Genomic DNA, 22,056 nt, shown 5'->3' with positions numbered 1-22,056 from the left:
CCTGTTTTGTTTAAAAAACAGGGCTTCGATTTCGAGCAACTTTACACTAAAAAGGGACATTCCTGAAGGCTTATCCGAGATCGGGCAAAAAGAGAGCTCTGTAAAACGCCACGCTCGGATGCTCGATGTTATCACAACAATGAAACGAACCACATATACTTTATTTTTATGGACTAACGAAAAGGAGAAAAAAAAGAAAGCTCTCCTCTCTCGCTAATCACATAATTTGTCAAAGTTTATGAAAACTTTATATCAGTAAAGGGAGAGAGAGAGAGAGAGAGACATGTGATTACTGCTGACCAGGGTTGGACTCATTTCTGACAGGCCTCAAATCCCACCACTAAACACAGGAGACGGCAAGACAACAAATGCTTCACCACAGAGAGGCTCTCCAATGTTTCCAATGCCAGCAGAGAGAGAGAGAGAGAGAGAGAGAGAGAGAGAGAGAGAGAGAGAGAGAGAGAGAGAGAGAGAGAGAGAAAGAGAGAGAGAGAAAGGGGGAAAATCAGTTAATATAAAACGGGCCGCGCCAACGTCTAATAAAAACCCTTACAAAAAAAAAACCGCACACACACACATATGTTTGTTTTTATACCGCGCATTTGGCCAAAAGTGAGGAACACATCCATCATGCTCTCTCTGCGTTGAAAGTGACGTGACTCTTGGGTCACGCATCCCATGTCTCCGGGCTTTGAAACGAGACCGTAAATCAATCCTGGCACTATTACTTACAATTAAATGTGCTTTAAAGTTTTACTGTGTGTTTATGATGTGCAGGGCTCTGGAAGATTTATGTGGACGTTGTGACTCACTCCCTCTAATTGCCGTTGTTTTCCGGCACTCTAACCCCCGCCTGACCTCTCCTTCTCTCCCAGCTGCCAGAGCACTCAGGACCGGGGTGGTGGGGGGGGGGCTGTCAGCACCAGGCCCCCCCCCCAACCAACGCCGGACGGGCCCGACACCTCGTAGTCTAAACCAGATACATATCGTCTGTGCTGTCGGGCAGGAACCTCCTATCTCCGAATTCTAACTTTTTGCGTTTTTTCCTAAATTAGCCTCGATTTCCAGGCTTTTATTTTTTAGTTTTGCTAAAAGAATAAGAGCCTGGACCAGCCTGTTGACGTTCCTGGAATAGGAAGCGTTTCATTTTCCCCAACCAACCAGAGTGCAGTGGGCCGTCGTTCCAAAACGTTGTGACGTCAGAGCTCTCAATGCTGCACATTGGGGCAGGAGGAGGAGGAGGGGCATGGGGCGGGGCGGGGGCTGACGGACAGATCGGTGAACCAATGGGATCTCGCGGAATTTTTCTCCGGAGATTTTGAACCCGCCCCCTCTATGCCAGATATCAGACACGCTAGGGCAGCCTATTCGTAAATGAACGGCCCTACTTGATCATACCACAGTGTCACGCGAAAGCATCAAAAGTAGCAGATCCGCAAGCTCGAAACGCGGCGCGAAGCGACGCGTTTCGAGCTTGTAGATCTGCTACTTTTGATGCTTTTGAATTTGAATCCTGAAAATCAACAGTTTTGGACATACTGTATGAGGTTTCCACCCGACAGAGACGATATACATCATTCACAAACACTGAGACACACACACACACGGGCACACACACACATGTACCTGAGGAGAATGAACATGGCTCTCTGGATTTATCTGGCATGAGGGAACGCAGCATATTTCAACTATCAGGGGAAACCTAAACAACGTCCAAAGCTATTTTAAACAGACACAACTTTCGTAGGATTTAAGTCGTCCTTAAATGACAGAGAACAGCGTTTTCCCTCGAATGATGCAATTAGCGGACTTTAAGACTTTTATGTAACTTTGGGGTTCTGCGCAGTGGTGGAAGAAGTACTCAAATGTTTTACTTAAGTAAAAGTATCAATACTGCAATGTAGAAGTACTCTGTTACAAGTAAAAGTCATCAAAATGTATCAAAACTATCAAAATTAACTTAAAGTCATCAAAATGTATCAAAACTATCAAAATTAACTTAAAGTACCAAAAGTAAAAGTAGTGAAATGTTTGAAAATAGCAGATCTACAAGCTCACAACGTGTCGTGAGCTTGTAGATCGGCTATTTTCAAATAGCCTAGAGCTAAAGTGATTAATGTATGTTTCATAATATCATAATTTATATCTGAAAAGTAACTAGTAACTAAAGGTTTCAAATAATTGTAGTGGAGTAAAAGTACAATATTTGCCTCTGAGAAGTAGCGGAGTAGAAGTAAAAGTATTGGAAATTGGAAATAAGTACAAATACCTCAAAATTGTACTTAAGTAAATGTACTTAGTTAATTTCCACCACTGGTTCTGCGTGCGTGTGTGTGTGTGTGTGTGTGTGTGGGCGTGTGCGTGTGTGTGTGTGTGTGTGTGTGTACGTGTACGTGTGGGGGGGGGGGCATTTGAGAGGACGCAGATCATACAAATCGACCCAATCTATCAGTGTGTTTATTTGCCCAAACATAAAGCAGGCGGGACGGGAGGCCTATTATGGTTACGTATCGCTCACTACTACCACTCAATCCATAACGCATGGCCTTGCTCCCATCCATCTATACCGATTCAGGAATGTGTCAGGAACCAAAGACGGAGAGAAATCAAGATGTATATAATAGCGGGGGTTGGAAATACAGAAAACTAGCAGCCGTAATAAACTTGCTTCCACAGCAATCTGCCCGGGCTGTATTTTCTCCCGCTTGTTGAGAGCCATATTCTTCAAGAGTTTCCTCCGAGGACACATTTGTTCAGCAAAATGATTCAGCAAAACCCCGCACTGACGGCACATTCACAAAGCACAATATTGCATGCCGTTTGTTATGTTTGAGGGCTTTGGGGGGGGGGGACTCGTAATTCTCGAGCGCGAGGGGGATGAACGTGGCAACATAGTTTACTGGGGGCGCACCGGAGAGATCTGAGAAAGAGGGGGCCAACAACCAATCTAAAATATATCCCTCCTGTCTTTACGGAAGGGCTGCCAATGCGAAGAGAGGGAGGGAAACAGGCTGCGATGATGTACAGGATCACATAATGCCCCATCATGGGTCTAAATCCACGCAATCTATCTTAAGCCGAGTGTATACGCCGTCGTACGGCGGCGCCGCGCGCCGAAAATAGCCGATCTGCAAGCTCACGGCGAACAAAACAATTAGATTTGGGACCGGTCTCTCCTCAGCGCAAACTCAGAATGAACTGGCTGCCTGGTGCTGACTAAAACAGGTTAATGTCTGCAAAAGAAAAAAGAAAGAAAAAACTCAACTGAAAAGATCCACTTGAGGACTTTCCTGGCTCTGTCACTGTCAATTCCGCCGACGAGCCGTTACCCCGCGCTCGCAGCAAAGGCTCATGGGACGTCAGGGGGAGCTGGCTCGAGCCACCCTGCAATGCAGTCTGCTTTGCATTATACACAGAAGGATGCGGGGTAGAGAGTGAAAGAGAGAGAGACACACACACACAGAGAGAGAGAGAGAGAGAGCAACTTCTTGTCCCCCCTCGCTAGAAAATCCAGTCAAGAAAATCACGCGTCCGGGCACAAATTTAAGTGACACCCGAGGAACGCTTATGGCACTGACACCGACTAACGTTACTGTACGAGGTTGTGTTTTAGCGGGAGAGAGGGGTGGGAAGGGGTTGGGGGGGGGGGCGTCGTAGAGAGTGTGTGTGTGTGTGTGTGTGTGGGGGGGGGGGGGGGGGGCAGTCACTTCATTCGCTTGCGAAAAGGCTCTTTTCTTTAACATGTGGCAAGGGAGTCAAATGTTGTTCTACTGGTTAAAAAAATCTGCTGCGCTTTTCAGTTCTTTTTTTTCTTCTTCTGTTCTTCTAAAGCGGGTGTGCTTGGAGATCAGAAAACAGAGCACGTTGTCAAAGTGTTGTGATAGACATGGTCAGTATAGCTCAAGGTTTTCAGCAATGTACTGTGGGCTCTGTGGCAGGCGTGTGTGTGTGTGTGTGTGGGGGGGGGGGGGGGGGGGGGGGGGGGAGGGGGGTGGAGGAAAGACGCCAAAGTGTACCACATGTATTTTCCGAAAGTCCAAATGGCTCTGCGTGGTTTAACGCCATCGCATTCCATGACCTCTAACTCCTGAAAGAGAATTATCGCATTATGGCATTCCAACACGCCCAATTTCCCAAAATACAGCTCAAGGCTTTTCCACTCTGACTCTGCTTAGTGTTGCGGTTTTTGGAATAAGTCTCCGCGGAGTTTTTCCTTGTTTATTTCAGGTATTTATTCATCATGTTCTCTCTCGCTCCCTTGTCTTTGTCTCTTTTAACTTTTTTGGTCCCGTTTCTTGTCCTTTCCACTCAGCAAATCCAATAAAACAAAGTCCCAAAGGAGAAAATTACCCCCCTCTCATATAGTTCGAAGCAGACAAACACCAAAATATACACATATGTCAGAGACAGCTTGTTGTCACCCACTTATGGTGTCATGACCACTCCAGCATGAAAGGACATGCAATCAATTACCACTTTAACCCTGGTGTCCCTATATTTTTGGCATGTTATAGTGGAATTATTACATTTTCAAAAATCTTCTTTTCAAATTTTATATGTATATATTATATATCCCCACAATTACAACATAAAACACGGCTCAAGTGGTTAAATGAGCCAAAAAAAAAATCATCTGTGAGACAACGTCTACCTACAGAAATATGGTGCAATTTTTTATGTTTTTGTCCGACAAAGTTGTCTTTGTGATGGCATAGAGTTCTCTTAAGATTAAGACTTGATTCTGTTAAATCTGTACTGGCAAATGGCTTCACCGTGAACCCTTCTGTGTGTGTGCGTGCGCTCGTGTGTGTGTGTGTGTGTGTGTGTGTGTGTGTGTGTGTGTGCGCGCGTGTGTGCATGCGTGTGCCAGCGAGCGAGCGAGCGAGCGTGCCTCTGCTTTTTTTCTGAAAACAACCAGCCATTTGGCTCTCTGGATGTGATTTAGGAGACATGGAAAACGTTGGGAATGTATGAAAAGTTATGCTATTCATATTGTACTAAAGACCATAACTGCTTTATCAGAACCATGTGGCGTCCCACAGTGCCCTGCCATAATGGCATGATTGAAAAGCAGTTTAAACTGTGGTCACACTCCATTCTGACGTGACTCAACAGAGGTCTCCAAAGTTCAGCGCTGCCTCTGTCATAGCACGGCCGTTAACCGTCTCCAATATATCACGCTATGGGTATGATCTGATAGAGAATGGGAGGCTTTTTCTGATTTACGCTGCCATAAGAGGGCATGCATCACTCCGGCTATAGGTTGCAGCTGCCTGTATATATATGGCCGTCGTTACAATGTATCGATTGTGCGGCCAGAAGGCTGTTGGGAAGATGACGCGGGTTAGGAAATATAGTTTCATTCACCGGATCACATATCGCTGCTGTAGAGCAGAAACCTCTTATGTCCATATTTTAACTTTTTTTTGGTAAATTAACCCATTAAGACCTGAAGCCGATTCTCCTAAATCCCAACAGTTTTCTGTAAAACGTATGTTTCTATATCAGTGGTACTCAAACTTTTTCATGTCAAGGACCCCCAAAAATGATATGTATTTGGCCGCGGACCCCCATCAAAATATGTTGTTCCAGGGACCCCCCAGAAGCAAAGATTTGAGTTAAAATGTTCGCTTTAAAAATATATATATTCAAAGATTTGCACGCATTTTCACGATTTTTCAAAAATAGCAGATCTACAAGCTCATAGCGCGGCACTCGGTGCCGCGCTATGAGCTTGTATATCTGCTATTTTTGAATAGCCCAAAGTGTAAAATAATGCTTTTTAGCTCAGATCTAAAAATGACACAGTTCCAGGTCTTAATGGGTTAACACCCTACTTGATCTACTACAGCGTCACCCAAAAGCATGAAAAGTAGCAGAGCGATGCGTTTTGAGCTTGTAGATCTGCTACTATTTATTTTTTAATTTGAATCCTGAAACGTACGTTTTGGACATGTGAGGTTTCCACCCGACAGAGACGATATACTTTGATGTTCTTCGAACAGCGAAAATAACAGATCTACTAAGCTCACAATGTGAGCTCGTAGATCTGCCATTTTTTTTTCAGAATGTTTGCCATTTTTTTGTTTTTGCCTATTATTTTTTGCACAATGTTCACCTATTATGACATGCCCGGAATAGGGGGGCGCTAGGGTTCAACGTGGTTAAAATCGACTTCAAATACAGCAGAGTTTGACAAATAAATCCCTAAATTGCTTTGTTTGTCCCCCCATTTTATATTTCTCCGTTGCAGACATTAATTGAGACTCAAAGGACATCTCGAGAGACGGCGAGACAGCTAATTACCATCCTTTGTAATGAAGCTAATGCCAGACACCGCCCGCCGCAGTTATGACCGACACCCTGCTGTACCAGACATAAAAGCAAAACACAAATATCTAATTACGCCATCGCCGTCCCCCCCACCCCCCCTGCTTTTCCCATTTTGTCGGCGGCACTCGCTTAATTGGTGACCCCGCTCCATTGGTCAGCGTGCGATCGCTCCGATGATGGGAGCCAATTAGAGGCGAGAGGTACACATGCCCCTGCCGAGGCCGGCTTACAAGCTGACACATCATGTCTCATCTAACTCAAAACAAACGTTATGGGGGGAAAAGAAACGGTGCCGTTTTGACGTCCCAGGGGCCTCGGCACGGGACATGTCCGGTCACACTCAAAAAAACGTCTCTGTTCCAAGACCCCAACCCCTCACGCAAGACCCACTCGGAGGCAGCCGAGCGGAAACATGGCTGTACAAGACATTTGAAAAAAGTTTAAAAAAAGAAAAAAAAAAGAGAAGAAATTGAAGCGCAAAGACGTTGAATATAATGAGAGGAAGGCACAATTACATCAAAGCTGTAACCTTTTACTTTGCATAAGGAATAAATAATCATGTGCGGCAGGTTCGAAAAAACACAAACATACAAAAGCACACACACATATCATGTCGACTGGAATCAGAGAGATTATCTCCGCTTTCATCTGAGGGGCTGCAGGGACCAAAGCAAACATTTCTCTTCCACTGACAAGCTGTGTAAATAAAATCTTATAAAGTGACTCTCGCCTGCCAAAAAGCATTGTAAAGGTCCCCCTGCTTCCTTTTATATAAAGTGGATGAGCCGTGTTTTCATTCCACTCGCCATCTAGTACCAAACATGGCAGACCGGGGTTAAATTATTTCAATGTTTTTACTTTCTCGCTTGCCACTTTGCACGAAAGAAAATCGAGAACAAAGCGTCGCGTGAACTGACACCAAGACAGTACGCCATCTTAGCTGATTGTCTGAAACGATAAATATTTTGTTTTCCCCGTGCACTTTTAACCCATTAAGACCTGGAACTGTGTCATTTTTAGATTTGAGCTAAAAAGCATTATTTTACACTTTGGGCTATTCAAAAATAGTAGATATACAAGCTCATAGCGCGGCACCGAGTGCCGCGCTACGAGCTTGTAGATCAGCTATTTTTGAAAATTTGTGAACATGTCTGCAAATCTTTGAATATATATATTTTTAAAGCGAACATTTTTAACTCAAATCTTTGCTTCTGGGAGGTCCCTGGAACAATATATTTTGATGGGGGTCCGCAGCCAAATACATATAATTTTGGGGGTCCTTGACATGAAAAAGATTGAGCACCACTGATATAGAAACATACGTTTTTCAGAAAACTGTTGAGATTTAGGAGACATGTAGAATCGGCTTCAGGTCTCAATGGGTTAAACCCCGCTTCAACTCGCATGCTTCTGATTTGTCATTGGGCTTGGGCTTTGTTCTTGCCACTCCGGATCCATTTTTACCTCCCGGGCTCCGCTTGTCAGAGCCCATGGGGATCTGGAAAGACGACAAAGCCCTGGCTGATCCGTACAGTAAATATTTCATGATCCTGCAATTACATGAAATCAAGTCCCGAGCAAAAAGCTGTTCATTTACACCGCGTTGTTGCAGGGTGGTTCGGGCGAGGAGGCGACGGGACAAGAAAGGGTGTATATTTACACCCAAACTCTAATTAGTCCCGTGTCCCCAAACAAGGCGAGGGAGGGAGGGGAACAGGAGAAGGAGGAATAAGTGCACAGGCCGGGGATAATTAAGCGGTTGTGACTGGCATGTACGTGCGCTGTCACTCCGATCGCCACCCGTGTCATGCCGGGTGACACAACCGCAGCCGGACAGCCACACGTCCACTTTGATCTAGGCTCATGCATACAGAATGAGGTCAGTCTGCGGTCACACACACATCATCTAAGCACTCACGCGTGTACACACACACACACACACACACACACGCGCGAGCACAAACACATGCACGCACTTTTGTATTACTATGCTTGTGGGGACATCAACATGTTAGGACAGTAATGTTACGAATGCCATTTTTAACTCCAACCCCAAAGCCGAATATAGCCGTGTTGAGCTTGTAGATCGCCTATTTTCAGTGCAACTAACCTGAGTAAAAATCAGGCATAAATCAACCCCGACACCTAAACCTAACCTCTAAATGTATCATTTTCAACCATTCTCTTGCGAGGAGCAGGAAAAATCACAATGTCTATTTCTCAAATTCTACTATACTTGTGGGGACAACTACACCCTAACAAGTGTAGTAATATAAGTGAGCGCACGCACGCACGCATGCACGCACGCACTCTTTTGGTCTAATTAAACGGACACTACCCTCAGAAGAGTGTGTGAGAGAGAGAGAGAGAGAGAGAGAGAAAGAGAGAGAGAGCTTGGTTGAGGCCTCTGTTCAAAGGGCCACAGCACCACCGAGACCTCTGTAAGGAGAGACTGACACACAGGCATGCACACAGGACGAAAGGAGGGGGAGAGAGATGAAAGAAAAGAAAAAAAAGAGAAGAGAGGAAGGCCGGTTTTGAATGTGACAAATTCGCCAGAGAGCGTGATCTTGTGAACTTCAGAGAGGAGAGAAGGACTGCATTAAACACTATTGGTGGCAGGAAAGAAATGGTGAACGGCTTAAGCTCTAACTCACCGTGTCAGACTTGGGCTTGACCACTTTCATGAACGCGCCCCTCGCCTCCGCCTCCGTCACCTCTCTCCTGGTCACCTTCCTGCTGTCAAGGAACTTCAACCGAGGCAACTTGTGCAGAACAAAGTATCTGAGACGGAGAAAGAGAGAGATTGACAGAGAGAAAGGGAGAGGGGGAGAGGGAGAGAAAGAGAGGGGGAGAAAAAAACAACGGTCTAAACATGTGTTTCGCTGGTGCGCGGAAACCCGAAACACATATGAAAAACATAAACAAACAAACAAATGAAAGCAGCGTGGCGTTTATTCGTGCAAAGCATGCGACATTAATCAATGTGACAGAAACGCCAATACACCTACATCGTGCACGAGAGAACTTGAAAAGAAGCCTTATTTACTTAGATTTAACCCATTAAGACCCGAGGCCGATTCTACAAAACGTCTTCTAAATCCTTTTTTGGAAAAAAAACATGTTACTATGTCAGTGGTTCTCAAACTTTTTCATGTCAAGGATATGTATTTGGCCGCGGACCCCCATCACAAAATATAAAATATATAGACCCCCCAGAAGCAAGATTTGAGTTACAAATGTTAGCTTTAAACATATATATATTCAAAGATTTGCACAAATGTTCACGATTTTTCAAAACTAGCAGATCTACAAGCTCATATGAGCTTGTATATCTGCTATTTTTGAATAGCCAAAGTGTGAAATAATGCTGTGTAGCTCAAATCAAAAAATTACACAGATGCGTCCCCGGTCTTAACGAGTTAACAGCAATGCAGATTTCACGGCAATGATATCACGGCTTGTACGTAATAACCTTCAAAAAGGTGATAAAAATAAAAGGACGACACATTATAAATAGAAGGAAAGGAGATACAACCCATCTGCCAGAGAGCTGTCATTCTGGTAGCATCACACAGATACACGTCTCTGAGCTTTACAGACAGACACTCTCCGTCTTTCATTGAGGGAGGGGGGGGGGGGGGGGGGAGAAAAACGTCAGGAGATAATGGTCGGAATACATAGATGACAACAGATCCTTTCACAGGCTAGGCATGGATAGAGGGGAGAGCCCGGTATGTCATGATGGCTGGGCTGGCAGTCGAAAAAGACATGCAAGCTAGTGCTTAACCCATTGAGACCGGCGGGAACGCATCTCTGACACTTTAGATTTCTTTGGGCTATTCAAAAAATAGCATATCTACGAGCTTGTAGATCTGCTATTAAAACTTTTGTTTTTATAAATGTGTATAAATATATATATATACATTATGTACTCAAATCTTTGCTTCTGGGGGTCCCTGGAACAAAATGTTTTGAGATGGGGGGGTCCGCGGACAAATACTTGTCTTTTTGGGTGGTCCTTGACATGAAAAAAGTTTGAGAACCACTGATAATATAGCAACATTTTTCTTTTCTCCAAAAAACTGCAAGGATTTAGAAGATGTTCGCTTTAAAAAACATTTACATTCAAAGATTTGCACACATTTTCACGATTAAAAAAAAATAAAAATAGCAGAGCTTGTAGATCTGCTATTTGTTTTTATAGCCCCAAGTATAAGATAATGGTTAAATTGGTTCAAATCTAATGTGACAGATATGCTTTCCCGGTCTTAATGGCTTAAGTGAAGGGTGAGAAGGGACGTGGATATGGGCACAGACAGGACCTGCGTGTGGGGGGAGAGCCGTGACAAATTGATGATGGCGATGGTGATGAGGGGGAAATGGCACACACACACACACACACACACGAAAAAAAAGAGAGAAAAGAAACGTGTCAAGTTTTCAACACCTGGGGATTATGAGGTGGGCAATGCAGGGTTCTCCCACTCCATTGACAATGACATTAACGTGTCTTAAGTAAAACAAATGGCCCACGTTGCTGGTAGCACGTTGTAGTACCACAGTGTAGTGGGGGTTAATTGTGTTGGCAAAGAAGAGAGCAGAGGGGGAGAACGTTAAATACGTTAGATCCCCCTTAATCATGGGGTAGGAAAGTAACAGAGTATATTTACTCGAGTACAGTACCATTTTGAGGTACTTTTAATTAACTTGAGTATTCCAACGCGGCGTGTGTTCAGCCTGTAGATCGGCTATTTTTTTTTAAAGGTTCGACAATGTTGTGTTTAAATTTTAGTACTTTTACTTTGGTACTGTATTTTGATGCCAATATGTTTGTACTTTTACTCAAGTCGTTTTTTTCAAATACATATGTGTAGGACTTTTACTTGTAATAAAAGAATATTTCTGCAACAGGCTATTACTACTTTTACTTAGGTAAAAAAGAAAATCTAAGTACTTCTTCACACAATATGGGGTTAATTGTGTTGGTAAAAGAAGACAGAAGAGGGGGAGAGCATTAAATACATTATGTCCCCCTTAATGATCTTACAGACACAGGCGATTGAAGGGGACCAGCGGCCTGTTGCTATAACACTAATAGGAGCTCATTCTCAGTAGAATGCTGTGTTGCCATGTTTGCTTGCGCCTTTGGGCTTGTTTTTCTGTAAAGTAGCTTCTAAATATTGGTAGTTGTGGGTAGCGTTTTTTTGGGATCGATTCTAAAACGTAGTTGCTTATTTGGGCTTGCTTCCTAATGTTGTTTAAACCAGTGGTTCAAAAACATTTTCATGTCAAGGACCCCCCCCAAATTAATATGTAGTCTATCTGTCCCTAACCCTCAACCAAAAATGTTTGTGACAGGGAGGCCCGTACCAGATTTGTGTTCTTAGAATGTAAAAAAAAAATCGTCCAATTATTCCACATTTTATCTCAAGAAAACAAACATCCAACGCATACAGTATATAGGTTTAAAGTGCTCATGCGGCCTATTAGTCGCTTCTTTTGGGCTTGTTTTCGTAGACCTGGCAACACTGGTGGTACAGTGCCCCCGTGTATGCAGCACACCAATCCAGAGCACCCAAACCCCCGCCCCCACCCACCCACCCGTTACTCCCCTCCCTGCACCTCTCTCTCCCCCGTTAAAAGGGCTGTGTTTCGGGACATTTCCATGATGAAATGTGAGGATGCCCTTGGGAGACATGCAGAGAGGTCATTGTGCGTAGGTGACCCCGACCATCACTGGGTCACGGCGGATGACAAGGCTCTGTCAGCCGGCGGGGATATTAATGATTCAAGCCAACCGCAGAGGGAGGCCAGGGGGAACCGGGGCTCGCTCTACTCGCTCGCCCGGGGAAGAGAGAGGGAGGGAGGTGTAAAACGACCGCAGGGGGAAAAAAAAGGAAATCATATCTATTGAACACCAACACCAACGCTGTGGAGACAGTGGAAGGAAACGTGTCCTACACAAGTTGATAATTGTCATTAAGTTGCTATGGTAATAATGAATATATTGTTTATGTTGTTAAAATAATATTTATTATTATAGAACAGTTAGTTCTGGTCGGGTAATTCAATTGGACATGGCAATGGGCAATGAGTACTGATACAGTATAACATTATATTATATAATCTTATATATTTTTTACTGTAACCTATCATTTTGCTGGATAGCTAACTAGCTAATGTTAGCCTGTTTATATGTTGCTTGACAACATTGTCATTGAATAAACTATACCGCGTATGTGTATGAGCTGAGTAAACGGAAAAATTATCATCAAAATCATAAAATATCCCATTAATAGATTAATAACAATAGTTTGTAGTAGAATGGTTGTATAAAAGCAATATGACACTCAAGGTTGTGCTGTTGTACTGAATATGAGCACGGCTGTGATTATCTCCAGCACTCGGCCTGCAAACTTATGCCTGTGTGTGTGTGAGCGAATCACAGCCATGCTGATAGACTACAATATGCACACAACAGCACTCCCTCTCATGTTATATGACTTAATTAAACACTGAATGATATTATCCCTTTGATAATAATAACATAGTGTGCCATTGTCCTCTTCCGTATCACGTCAGAGCATAATAAGAAATCTAGAAATGATGACTGTTCAATTGTTCTTGCGTTAAATGCGCTGTTTGAACAGAAAAGGTGAAACACAATGAACAGGTGGTGGAGGTAACCGCCCCTCAGGCCAAACAGCCCTTCTATACGATTCCTCTGATCCCCACCGACTGATAACGTCTCCCAGAACACGGCCGCAAACATGTCACGCAACAATAGGCTCAAAAGGCAGGTCACATTACAACACACACAAGCACCACTAGAGTTCAAGCCACTTCTCTTTGTCACCCAAAAAAAATAAAAAATACAGTATATTCCAAACAGAAACCTAGTGGGCCACGGTGCAGTAGCATTTGAGCCTGGCACACAGGCCGCTCGCATGCGTGCACGCACACTTGTATTAATATACTTTTGAGGACATTAACAATTCAAAAATTGCTGTTCTAAAATGAACAGCAATTTTTGAATCACCATTTTATTTTTTATTTTTTTGGGGGGGCATTTTTAAACCCAAACCTAAGGTGTCTAAGACTGAAAATAGCTGAATTGGTCTTATTTTCGATGCTGCATCCAACTAAGTACCCCAACCACTAAAGATTACCTCTAAAAGTCTAATACTAATCCTAACCCTAAACTCCAACCTCAATCTCTTTAATTGTAATCGTAACCAAAAAAAAATATTTTCAACCATACAAGGACTTGAACAAGGAAAGTTGTCTATTTCTCAAATTCTTCCATATACTTGTGGGGACATTTGGCCCTTGCAAGTATAGTAAAACAAGTAAACACACACACAATACAATTTGCCATTACAGTTTGAACAGCCTTTGTTGTTGCAGTACCTCAGACGGCCACTGAAGATGAGCAAAGGGGGGGGCGACTGCCAGCCAGCCAGCCTCCCCACAGACAGACCATACAGCAGTAGTAGTGTATGCACATCATGCAGTGACTTTCTGTGTCATTGGACTAATTGGGGGACGCCGATGCAAAAGGCGCCAGCAGGGTATTTCACTTGAGAGACTATCAAGAGTTCCAGGGGCACAGCACAGCACAGGGCTATGGGGGTATTTATTGCCCCAAGGCCAGCCCTGTCACGACCCGCAACGCTGCCTAGGCCTTGTCAGACATGAAATCTGCATCAAGCTTAAATTGATGTTTTACCCGCGTGACACATAATGAATATTACATCACAGGGCCGGCGCAGAGACGCTGTCAGTCAAAGCTAGAATGGCTTCCCCTCAGCGGTAAGACAAGCATGCAAGGTGAGAGGAGAGAGAGGGAGGGGGGGGGGGGGTTAGAGTGGGACCTGAGAGCATGAGTTAGAAAGAGACAGAGGGAGGGAGAGAGTGAGGAAAGTGAGAGAGAGAGAGAAAGAGAGACGAAGGGGAGTGAGAAAAAGAGAGACCATTCACGGCATGGGTGGTAAATGATTAATAGGCCTGCACAGAGTCAGAAACAAGCACTTAGGGGCTTAAACAGACAAAAGAGAGTATGCTTTTCGCCCCTTTTATCGCATTTCATGTAAAGGGAGCCTGACAAATGGCGGTCACATTGCATGACTTGAGGGCCTGGGCTCTGATGTTTAATGCATAATCTCCCTCTGTTACGCCAGGGTAGTAAACACTCATTTGTGGCAGTGACTAGTCACACATGAAATCCTTTTTTATTTTTTATTTTTTTGCAAACCCCCGAATGTTAGAGAGAGGCCCATGTTGACAAAGCTTTTTAGAGTGATGTGGTTGAATCCACAATCTGCTGCTTGTGAAATGTGCTGTAAGGAGGAGGCTGGGTCTCAAACATCCATCACTTTTAACATCGTCAAAACAAAAACAAGAAAGAACATTTTCTGAACGAACACACATTTCTCAACCATGTCGTGTTACAATACCTATCTATCTATCTCTAATTTAATCTAATCAGGCTTGGATTAATGAGTTCTACTTGACTCTGGCACGTTCACAGATTTAGCACACAGAATACTTTGATGTACACACTACAGAACCGCGATGACAGATGCCCGTTGATGACGAACCGTGGTTAAATCTCACTATTGACAGATTGTATACGCACTCATTACATTCACTGTCAACAGACTGTACATATATTATCCACACGCCCAATGTCGTAGGCCGACTGACACTGTGCATAACGGTATATCAACCTCAAAGTCACTGTCGGTAGTCTGAACATACCCGTATATCCATTCATAGGTGATGTATGTGTGTTTATATTTACTGGTTATAGATTGCACATTACACTAGTCTGTATTGATAGAATATACATAAGTCAACTCAGTCGGACCACATGGAGATGGCTGGGGTCAGAATCTTTATTTATCATATTCTTATCTCTCAACTTGTGTGTTACCTGTGTGTTATGTTAAATACTCTTATGGAATAAACTATACAAGCTAGTGATGCACTTTAGATGTGTGTTTTTATGGTTTGATATTTATTAGGTGGTTTTCAGTGTTTTTGTATTGTGTGGTTCATGTGTTGTGCTGCGTGCTATGTAATGTATTGGCGCTATGTCATTTATTGGACTATTTATTTTGTATTTTGTATTGCAGGACCACATTGGAAATATGTGTATATCCTGGGTTTAAGTTATATAGTGTTTATTCGTATTTCTTAATTCTTATATCAAAATCAAATCAAATCATCCTGTGTTTCATGCCTACTGCCAGGGTTGCCAGATCTGCTTATTATAATTTCCCCGCAAGATTGTATTTGAAAATAGCCGATCTACAAGCTCACAACGCGTCGCATCGCGACGCGTTGTGAGCTTGTAGATCGGCTATTTTCAAATAGCTGATGTATATGTTAAAGTGCACATGTGGCCCATAGTCGCTTCTTTTGGGCTGGTTTTCGTTGCTTGTTTCTCTCACAGAATCTGGCAACACTGCTTACGGCTGTTGCTGCTATGACACCCGAATAAATGTCTGTCTGTCCGTCCATCAATGTAGTAACATTTAGGAGCATAAGCAGGTAGATAACGTGAGGTAATGAATACACCCCCATCATGTATACCTGTATCTCTGGTAGTCATCCTCGTCCTTATCCGGGCTGACCAGCTGGTTGGGACAGGCCTCGTTCCCCAGCAGGCTCAGGTACTCCAGCGCCGGGGTCGCGTCGGCCAAGTGTTCCAGCAGGGCCTCGATATCAGTCAGGTGTCAAGAGGGCGGATGTCAAGGAAACCCGGTGGCTGTTAATTACATTAGCATTTAACCATCCTCCCCACAGACCCTCCCTCCCTCCTCCACACAGCACAAACACCCCCCACCCCCCAAAACCCGACCCAACGCGCTGCCTACTGCTGCATGTCACTGTCAAATTTACCACTGTGCTCAAAGGGCCAAGTCACTGGGCAAGTCAACATGGCATTATACTGTAGGTGAACGTTTTCCAAAGTTTTCCAACATTTTCACAATTTGCTTTGGAAAAAATGTAAAAGAAAAATCAAAAATAGCAGGGAAAGAAGATCTACAAGCTCATAATGTGTTTTATGTAGATTGGCTATTTTTGCTATTTGTTGTACGATGAAGTTTATAGGGCTTAAGTGGTTAAGGTGTAGGATTTGGGGGTATAGAAGTGAGGCAATTTGGCTCTCTCTCTTTCTCTCTCTCTCGTGCACGCTCCCTTGCTTCCCCCCCCCCCCCCCCGCTCACGCATTCGCTTTCATTTCCTAGGTGGCTGGGTGTACAACGGGTGACAAAATGATGGATGCCCTGTGGTTCACATAAGAACCGTGCTTCCCAGAGAGCCGTGCCGTTGGAAAACTTTCACGGGAAAGGAGGAAAAAAACAAACAGCCCCCTAAGCAGGCACATTCATCACTAATACATTCACTTCTTTGGAAAATTGAGCCCCAAAGTGTCAAAATACAACTGCGCTAATGCAGTGCTCGAGCTTTAAAATGGCAATGTGCCACGGCAGGATGTACATAATTGGCCTATTAGCATGTGCCGACCACTTCACAACCAAACCGAGCACAGAGAGCCCAGACGAACACTTCAAGGAGCCCCAGTTTTAATGTTGACTCTGGAAGTGTGTGTGCGTCTGTTTGTGTGCGCTCGTGTTTGTGCGTGTGTGTGTGTGTGTGTGTGTGTGTGTGTGTGTGTGTGTGTGTGTGTGTGTGTGTGTGTGTGTGTGTGTGTGTGTGTGTGTGTGTGTGTGTGTGTGTGTGTGTGTGTGTGTGTGTGTGTGTGTGTGTGTGTGTGTGTGTGTGTGTGTGTGTGTGTGTGTGCGCGCGCGCGTGTGTGTCATTACCCCCTAGGATCTATCCAACCCGAGCAAAACAGGACACGTTTGCTAAAGCTGCTCTGAAACTAAGGGAGGGAAGTTCACACATTTCTGAGTGATCATAAACACCCGTGCAATGTTTCAATGTCCTGAATTTAGGCTGGCTGTGTCGAGTTCTGGTTTAACAGGTTGGCTTTTAGAAGGTACTGTACTATAAGTGGGACACATTGAAAGCCAATGAGCTAAATGGCCACGGAGTAATTCATTTATTTATTTATTGAGGGAGAAATAAATGAATTTCCTTTCAAGGAACTAAAAACGAATCATACAGCACGGAACTGATATTTTACACACGCAAAAGCTTGAATGTGAAGAATCTGAGTATTTTGCTAGACTGTATGTCATTTTAACGTATCTATATTTCAGAACAACAACAGCAATAAATTGGAGCTAATCCAGCAGGTACTGTATTTTTTTATTATTATATTTTTTTTTGCAAGCTTGTGACTTCAAACAAAAATACTGTACTTTTGACTTTGACTGATTTCTAGGAAGGAGCTCTTGGGAACCAAGCATACAAAAAGTATATCATTAATTAACCACTTAAGCCCCATTTTAAAATATAGTGAAAATAGCCGATCTACAAGCTCTCAATCCGTCACAGTGACACTATTTTAACAATGTTTGAAAATGGCAGATGCATTTAGATTGACAAAATGTACTTAGCAATTTGTCCTTTTGAAAACCTTAGTATTTACTTGAGTGCGCGCGCACGCACACGCACACACACACACACACACACGAAAAAAAAGAAAGGAGAAAAAAAACTGTTCACTGAGCTGATTCTGAAGTCTGACTCCACTAGAGGTCTCTGTGGTTCAAAGCCTTGCACTCTGGTGAGGGTTCTGGGACAAACCAGGACTCTGTTTGAAACACATTATGTTATAACAGCACAGTTTGTGAGCGCCAAAAATGGTTCTTTGGAACAATAGCACACGTGAAGACAGAAATATATACGATCGACGTCGAAAGGCAGTTAATCCTGGTTAGCTCTGGCCGGGGTGCCGTCTTGAGTGTGCTTTTTGTACAGTACACTGCACCACCGGAGGGAGAAGGCAGAGTTAAACCACTTTAGACCCCTCTGTACGTAGTCAAACATGAGTCGCCACTTTCCCTCTACACCAAATCTTGACCGAAGACAGCCCGCTCTTCAAGCTTGCAGATCGGCTATTTCCGGCGAGGTTTGGTGTATAGGGAAAACAGAGCGCCAGAAGAATAATACAGTCCCCCCCACCCACCCCCCCCCCCCCCACACACAGAATAGGAATGCTATAGGGCTCAAGTGGTTAAGAGAGAGAGAGTCGAGTGCTTACGGGTTGAAAGGATATTTGGTTCTTATTGAGCGTCAGGGTGTGTAGCTGCGGCAACCCAGGCAACCGGAGGTCATTTCCGAGCAGATTGTTGTCGACGACCAGCTCTTCCAGCCCGGTGAACGCTTTGAGGCCCGCCAGTGACCTGCAATGATAAGGCAACAGGGGGGAGGGGTGGGGGAGAAATTGATATAGCCTTAAATCTGAAAAACCCAAGCCATTGTTGTGCAGAAATAAATATTTCCAGCCTCCTCCTCCTCCTCTCTTTTCAGACAGAGAGTGTGGGCCCTAGGCCTGTCAGGGGAGTGAATGACAAGAATTAGTGGCGCTGAGCTCCCCTGGCATGGCGAGGCATCCTTCAGCGCACTGGCAGGATGAGGGATGGGGGTCACTTGTGAGTAGCCAGGATTCAAAACAAAAGGCTTCAGAAATGCGGCGGGCAGGATGAATTTGTCAATGTCTTGTGCCTTGAGGCGCCCAGTTTCGCCTGACCCTAACCCTCCATTCCCAAGACAAATCACTCTGTCACAGTTCACCTTCACTCCCCGGACACAAATTTAACTTGTCATCCATCATTTTCACCAGTTGGAAGCCGGAATACACTCGCAGCAATCACAGACGGAATGGGAAGGGAAACTTTTTTTTTTTTTTGCAACTGTTCCGGCGACGGGGGCTAGTTTGAGATCTTAACACCAAAGGATGTTTTTTGTTTTTTTTTCCAAAATGGCGGATTCTTTCCATTTGTTTTATGATGCATTGCAAAGTGAGGTGAAAGGTCATCTCGAGTCTCTCTTTCACACTCTCTCACTCTCTCTCTCTCTCTCTCAACGCGCACACACATCAGACACACACACACACACACACACACACACACACACACACACACACACACACACACACTTTCACACAGACATAAAAATGATGGAGGGCGCTGTTTGAGGTAATGTTAGGACCTTGCGAGTCGTGGAAGGTGCACAAAGGCGGTTGTGTGCGTTTGCCTAATCCTTCACACGCCACAGACTGTCAAAGCCGCCGTGTTAAAGTGGCCAGGGTGACTTCACTGACATTTTAGATCTGCCAGGACCTGGCTATAAGACCCGAATGCTTCAACAACAACACACAGTTTCTCACATGCTCACATGACACAGGCCGCGCACGCTGGGATTATACTAGCATGGAAAATGACAATAAAGCATATTCTACATGACTTCCTCGACTAGCTAATGGTTTAATAGATGAAGCGCAGAGGACTTTATTATTAGAAATAGATCTTATTACAACCAGCTCCTGGCTTCACTTAGTAACTGCTTTGAGCTAATAAATTACAGACTGTGTTTGTTGTATCAGAAGCTGCGGGGCCACCTTGACATTATGTTAGCCGTGTGCGTGCCTGTAAACAATGTCACATTACTGCATGACAACCTCAAGGTAATAACATAGTATATGGCTAGATCTAAACAAGCCGCACAGAGAGTGTGAACTAATACAAACACATTGCAGCTCTGGCTAGTGTCAGTGTCGTCATAATATGCACTCTCGCACGCACACACAAGCACGCACGCGCGCACGCACGCACGCACACACACACACACACACACACACACACACACTCAGGAGGTGGGCTATGTAAATACGACACCCTTATCGTGACAATCTGCAAATGGATGGCAGGCAGTGCTAATCAGTGTAAGGGAAGATAAACATAATGTACAGACATACTAGTCATAGGGGAGGTAATACAAAATGACAGAGAGAGAGAGAGAGAGAGAGAGAGATTGAAGAATGTTGGAGGATGAGAAGCATGGCCCACCCTGACTCTACTCTGGCCAACTCAGAACGTTAAGTGTGTGTTTCAAAGGGGTGACTTATAGTGTATACTTGTAAATAAACAGAACGCGCGAAGAAAACCCATCATAAACATACAATTACATGTAAGCGCACGATGTGGATATACCTTACAGCACAAACATCACGGTGAATACTTGAAATGCAGTGTGTTAACCACCCCCACCTGTATTTGCGGTGTGTGCGTGTGTGTGTGTGTGCATATGTGCGCGCGTGCTTGCGTGCGTGCTTGCTGCGTGCGTGCTAGGCTGCAGTCCTGTGGGTTATGTTATTAGCTGCTCGGTTAAAGGGATCTCGCATGGCGCAGAGGGGAGCCTTATTAATTGTTGTTTTCATGTCACCACCGCTGTGTGCACTGGCTGATTTAATCAGTTAAATTCACAGCCGGGGGAGAGAGAGAGAGAGAGAGCCGCTGAGTCCCATCCAGCATTAACTACAGTGCACACGGATTGAACTTGTAATAGTCTCCAGCCTATGCCGCATGCACTCCACTCTCTGCACATTTCCCCCTAGAACGCCAAACATTTGGTTTCATTTCACTTTTTTTTTTATAAGCTTTCTTGTTTTTAATGCTCGGAGCTTAGAAAACTAACAAAGTTGATGCTGTTCAGTAAAAGTACTTTACCCCGCCCCCGCCACAACCCCAAAACAAAAACGAGAAGCTCTTGCTTTTAACTAAACTAATGAGCGTAATTGACTCAAATCCCAAAGCTGGAGCGATTTGGTGAGCAGAAAAAAACAACTATGACTAGAAAAAGGGTGCTCTACGGAGCGCAGATCTCCACCAGCCGGTGGAAAACAAGCTCGTAAATGAACAGTGTGTTCTTATTTGATTCAGTACTTCAACATATGTATCTTGTTGGCATGGACAGTGTCTATAGCAGCGCATTCTCTTTTATAGACTATAGAGGTGTAAAACTCCCGGCATGTGCCACTGTAGTTCACCTTTACTTACTTATATGTCACTTTCAGCGAGTTTGCGTTAAGTTCTCTCCCTCGCGTCATAGTTAACCACGCTCGCTATTGCATGTGCGTGTTCCGTTTGTTTTCTTTTGTGCATCTATGTTTGCCTGGGGAATTGTAAAACTGCTGTAAAAAAAGGAGCAAAGCTTGAAACTCTAAACAAAAGACAAAGTCAATGGCATTGATACCACCTGCTTACATAGACCTGTATGTAGAGTCAAGAGAAGCACTTCAGTATCAATGGGCCTCAAGGGCCACTCCTTCATATTGTACTCCGAAGGGATGGTAGATATGTGGTAGCATAGTTGCTGACAGATTGGGGGGAAAAAAATCTGGGAATGTCTTTGTCCTTGGCCTACTGGCAGAGTGCACAAAAACTGTGGCGCTGACTGGTCCACCGGGTTTGCGAGATTAGCGCGCGTGCACACACACACACACACACACACACACACACACACACACACACACACACACACACACACACACACACACACACACACACACACACACACACACACACACACACACACACACACACACACACACACACACGCACAGGGGTGAAATCAATCTCTCTGCCCGCTTTCAGCAGGAGCGTAGATAGTTAACACTCAGGCTTTTACTGTGTAGAGAGCGAAACAAATTGATAGTTCATCTGATCATCCTGACCTATTTCCAGATGAACCTTGATCACAGAAGGGCCACTCAACTGATTCATCACAACTGATGGACCA

At 44.2% G+C, this 22,056-nt stretch overlaps 1 protein-coding gene across 1 annotated transcript in view; it reads right to left on the bottom strand.

Annotated features, from left to right (window-relative positions):
• Positions 1-22,056, bottom strand: part of lrmda (leucine rich melanocyte differentiation associated) — a 410,111-nt gene that overhangs the window by 128,711 nt on the left and 259,344 nt on the right. The window contains exons 3-5 of the mRNA XM_084075454.1: positions 18,518-18,659; positions 15,934-16,058; positions 8,991-9,117 (exon numbers count right to left, since the gene is read on the bottom strand). Of these exons, the coding sequence (XP_083931580.1) occupies positions 8,991-9,117; positions 15,934-16,058; positions 18,518-18,659 (394 nt within the window). The remainder of the gene's footprint in view (positions 1-8,990; positions 9,118-15,933; positions 16,059-18,517; positions 18,660-22,056) is intronic.

This window comes from Gymnoscopelus microlampas (assembly GCF_963454915.1).
Source record: "Gymnoscopelus microlampas genome assembly, chromosome: 13".
NCBI lineage: Eukaryota > Metazoa > Chordata > Actinopteri > Myctophiformes > Myctophidae > Gymnoscopelus > Gymnoscopelus microlampas.
The sequence above is the reverse complement of the archived record's forward strand: the minus strand, read 5'-3'. Positions and strand labels throughout refer to the sequence as shown.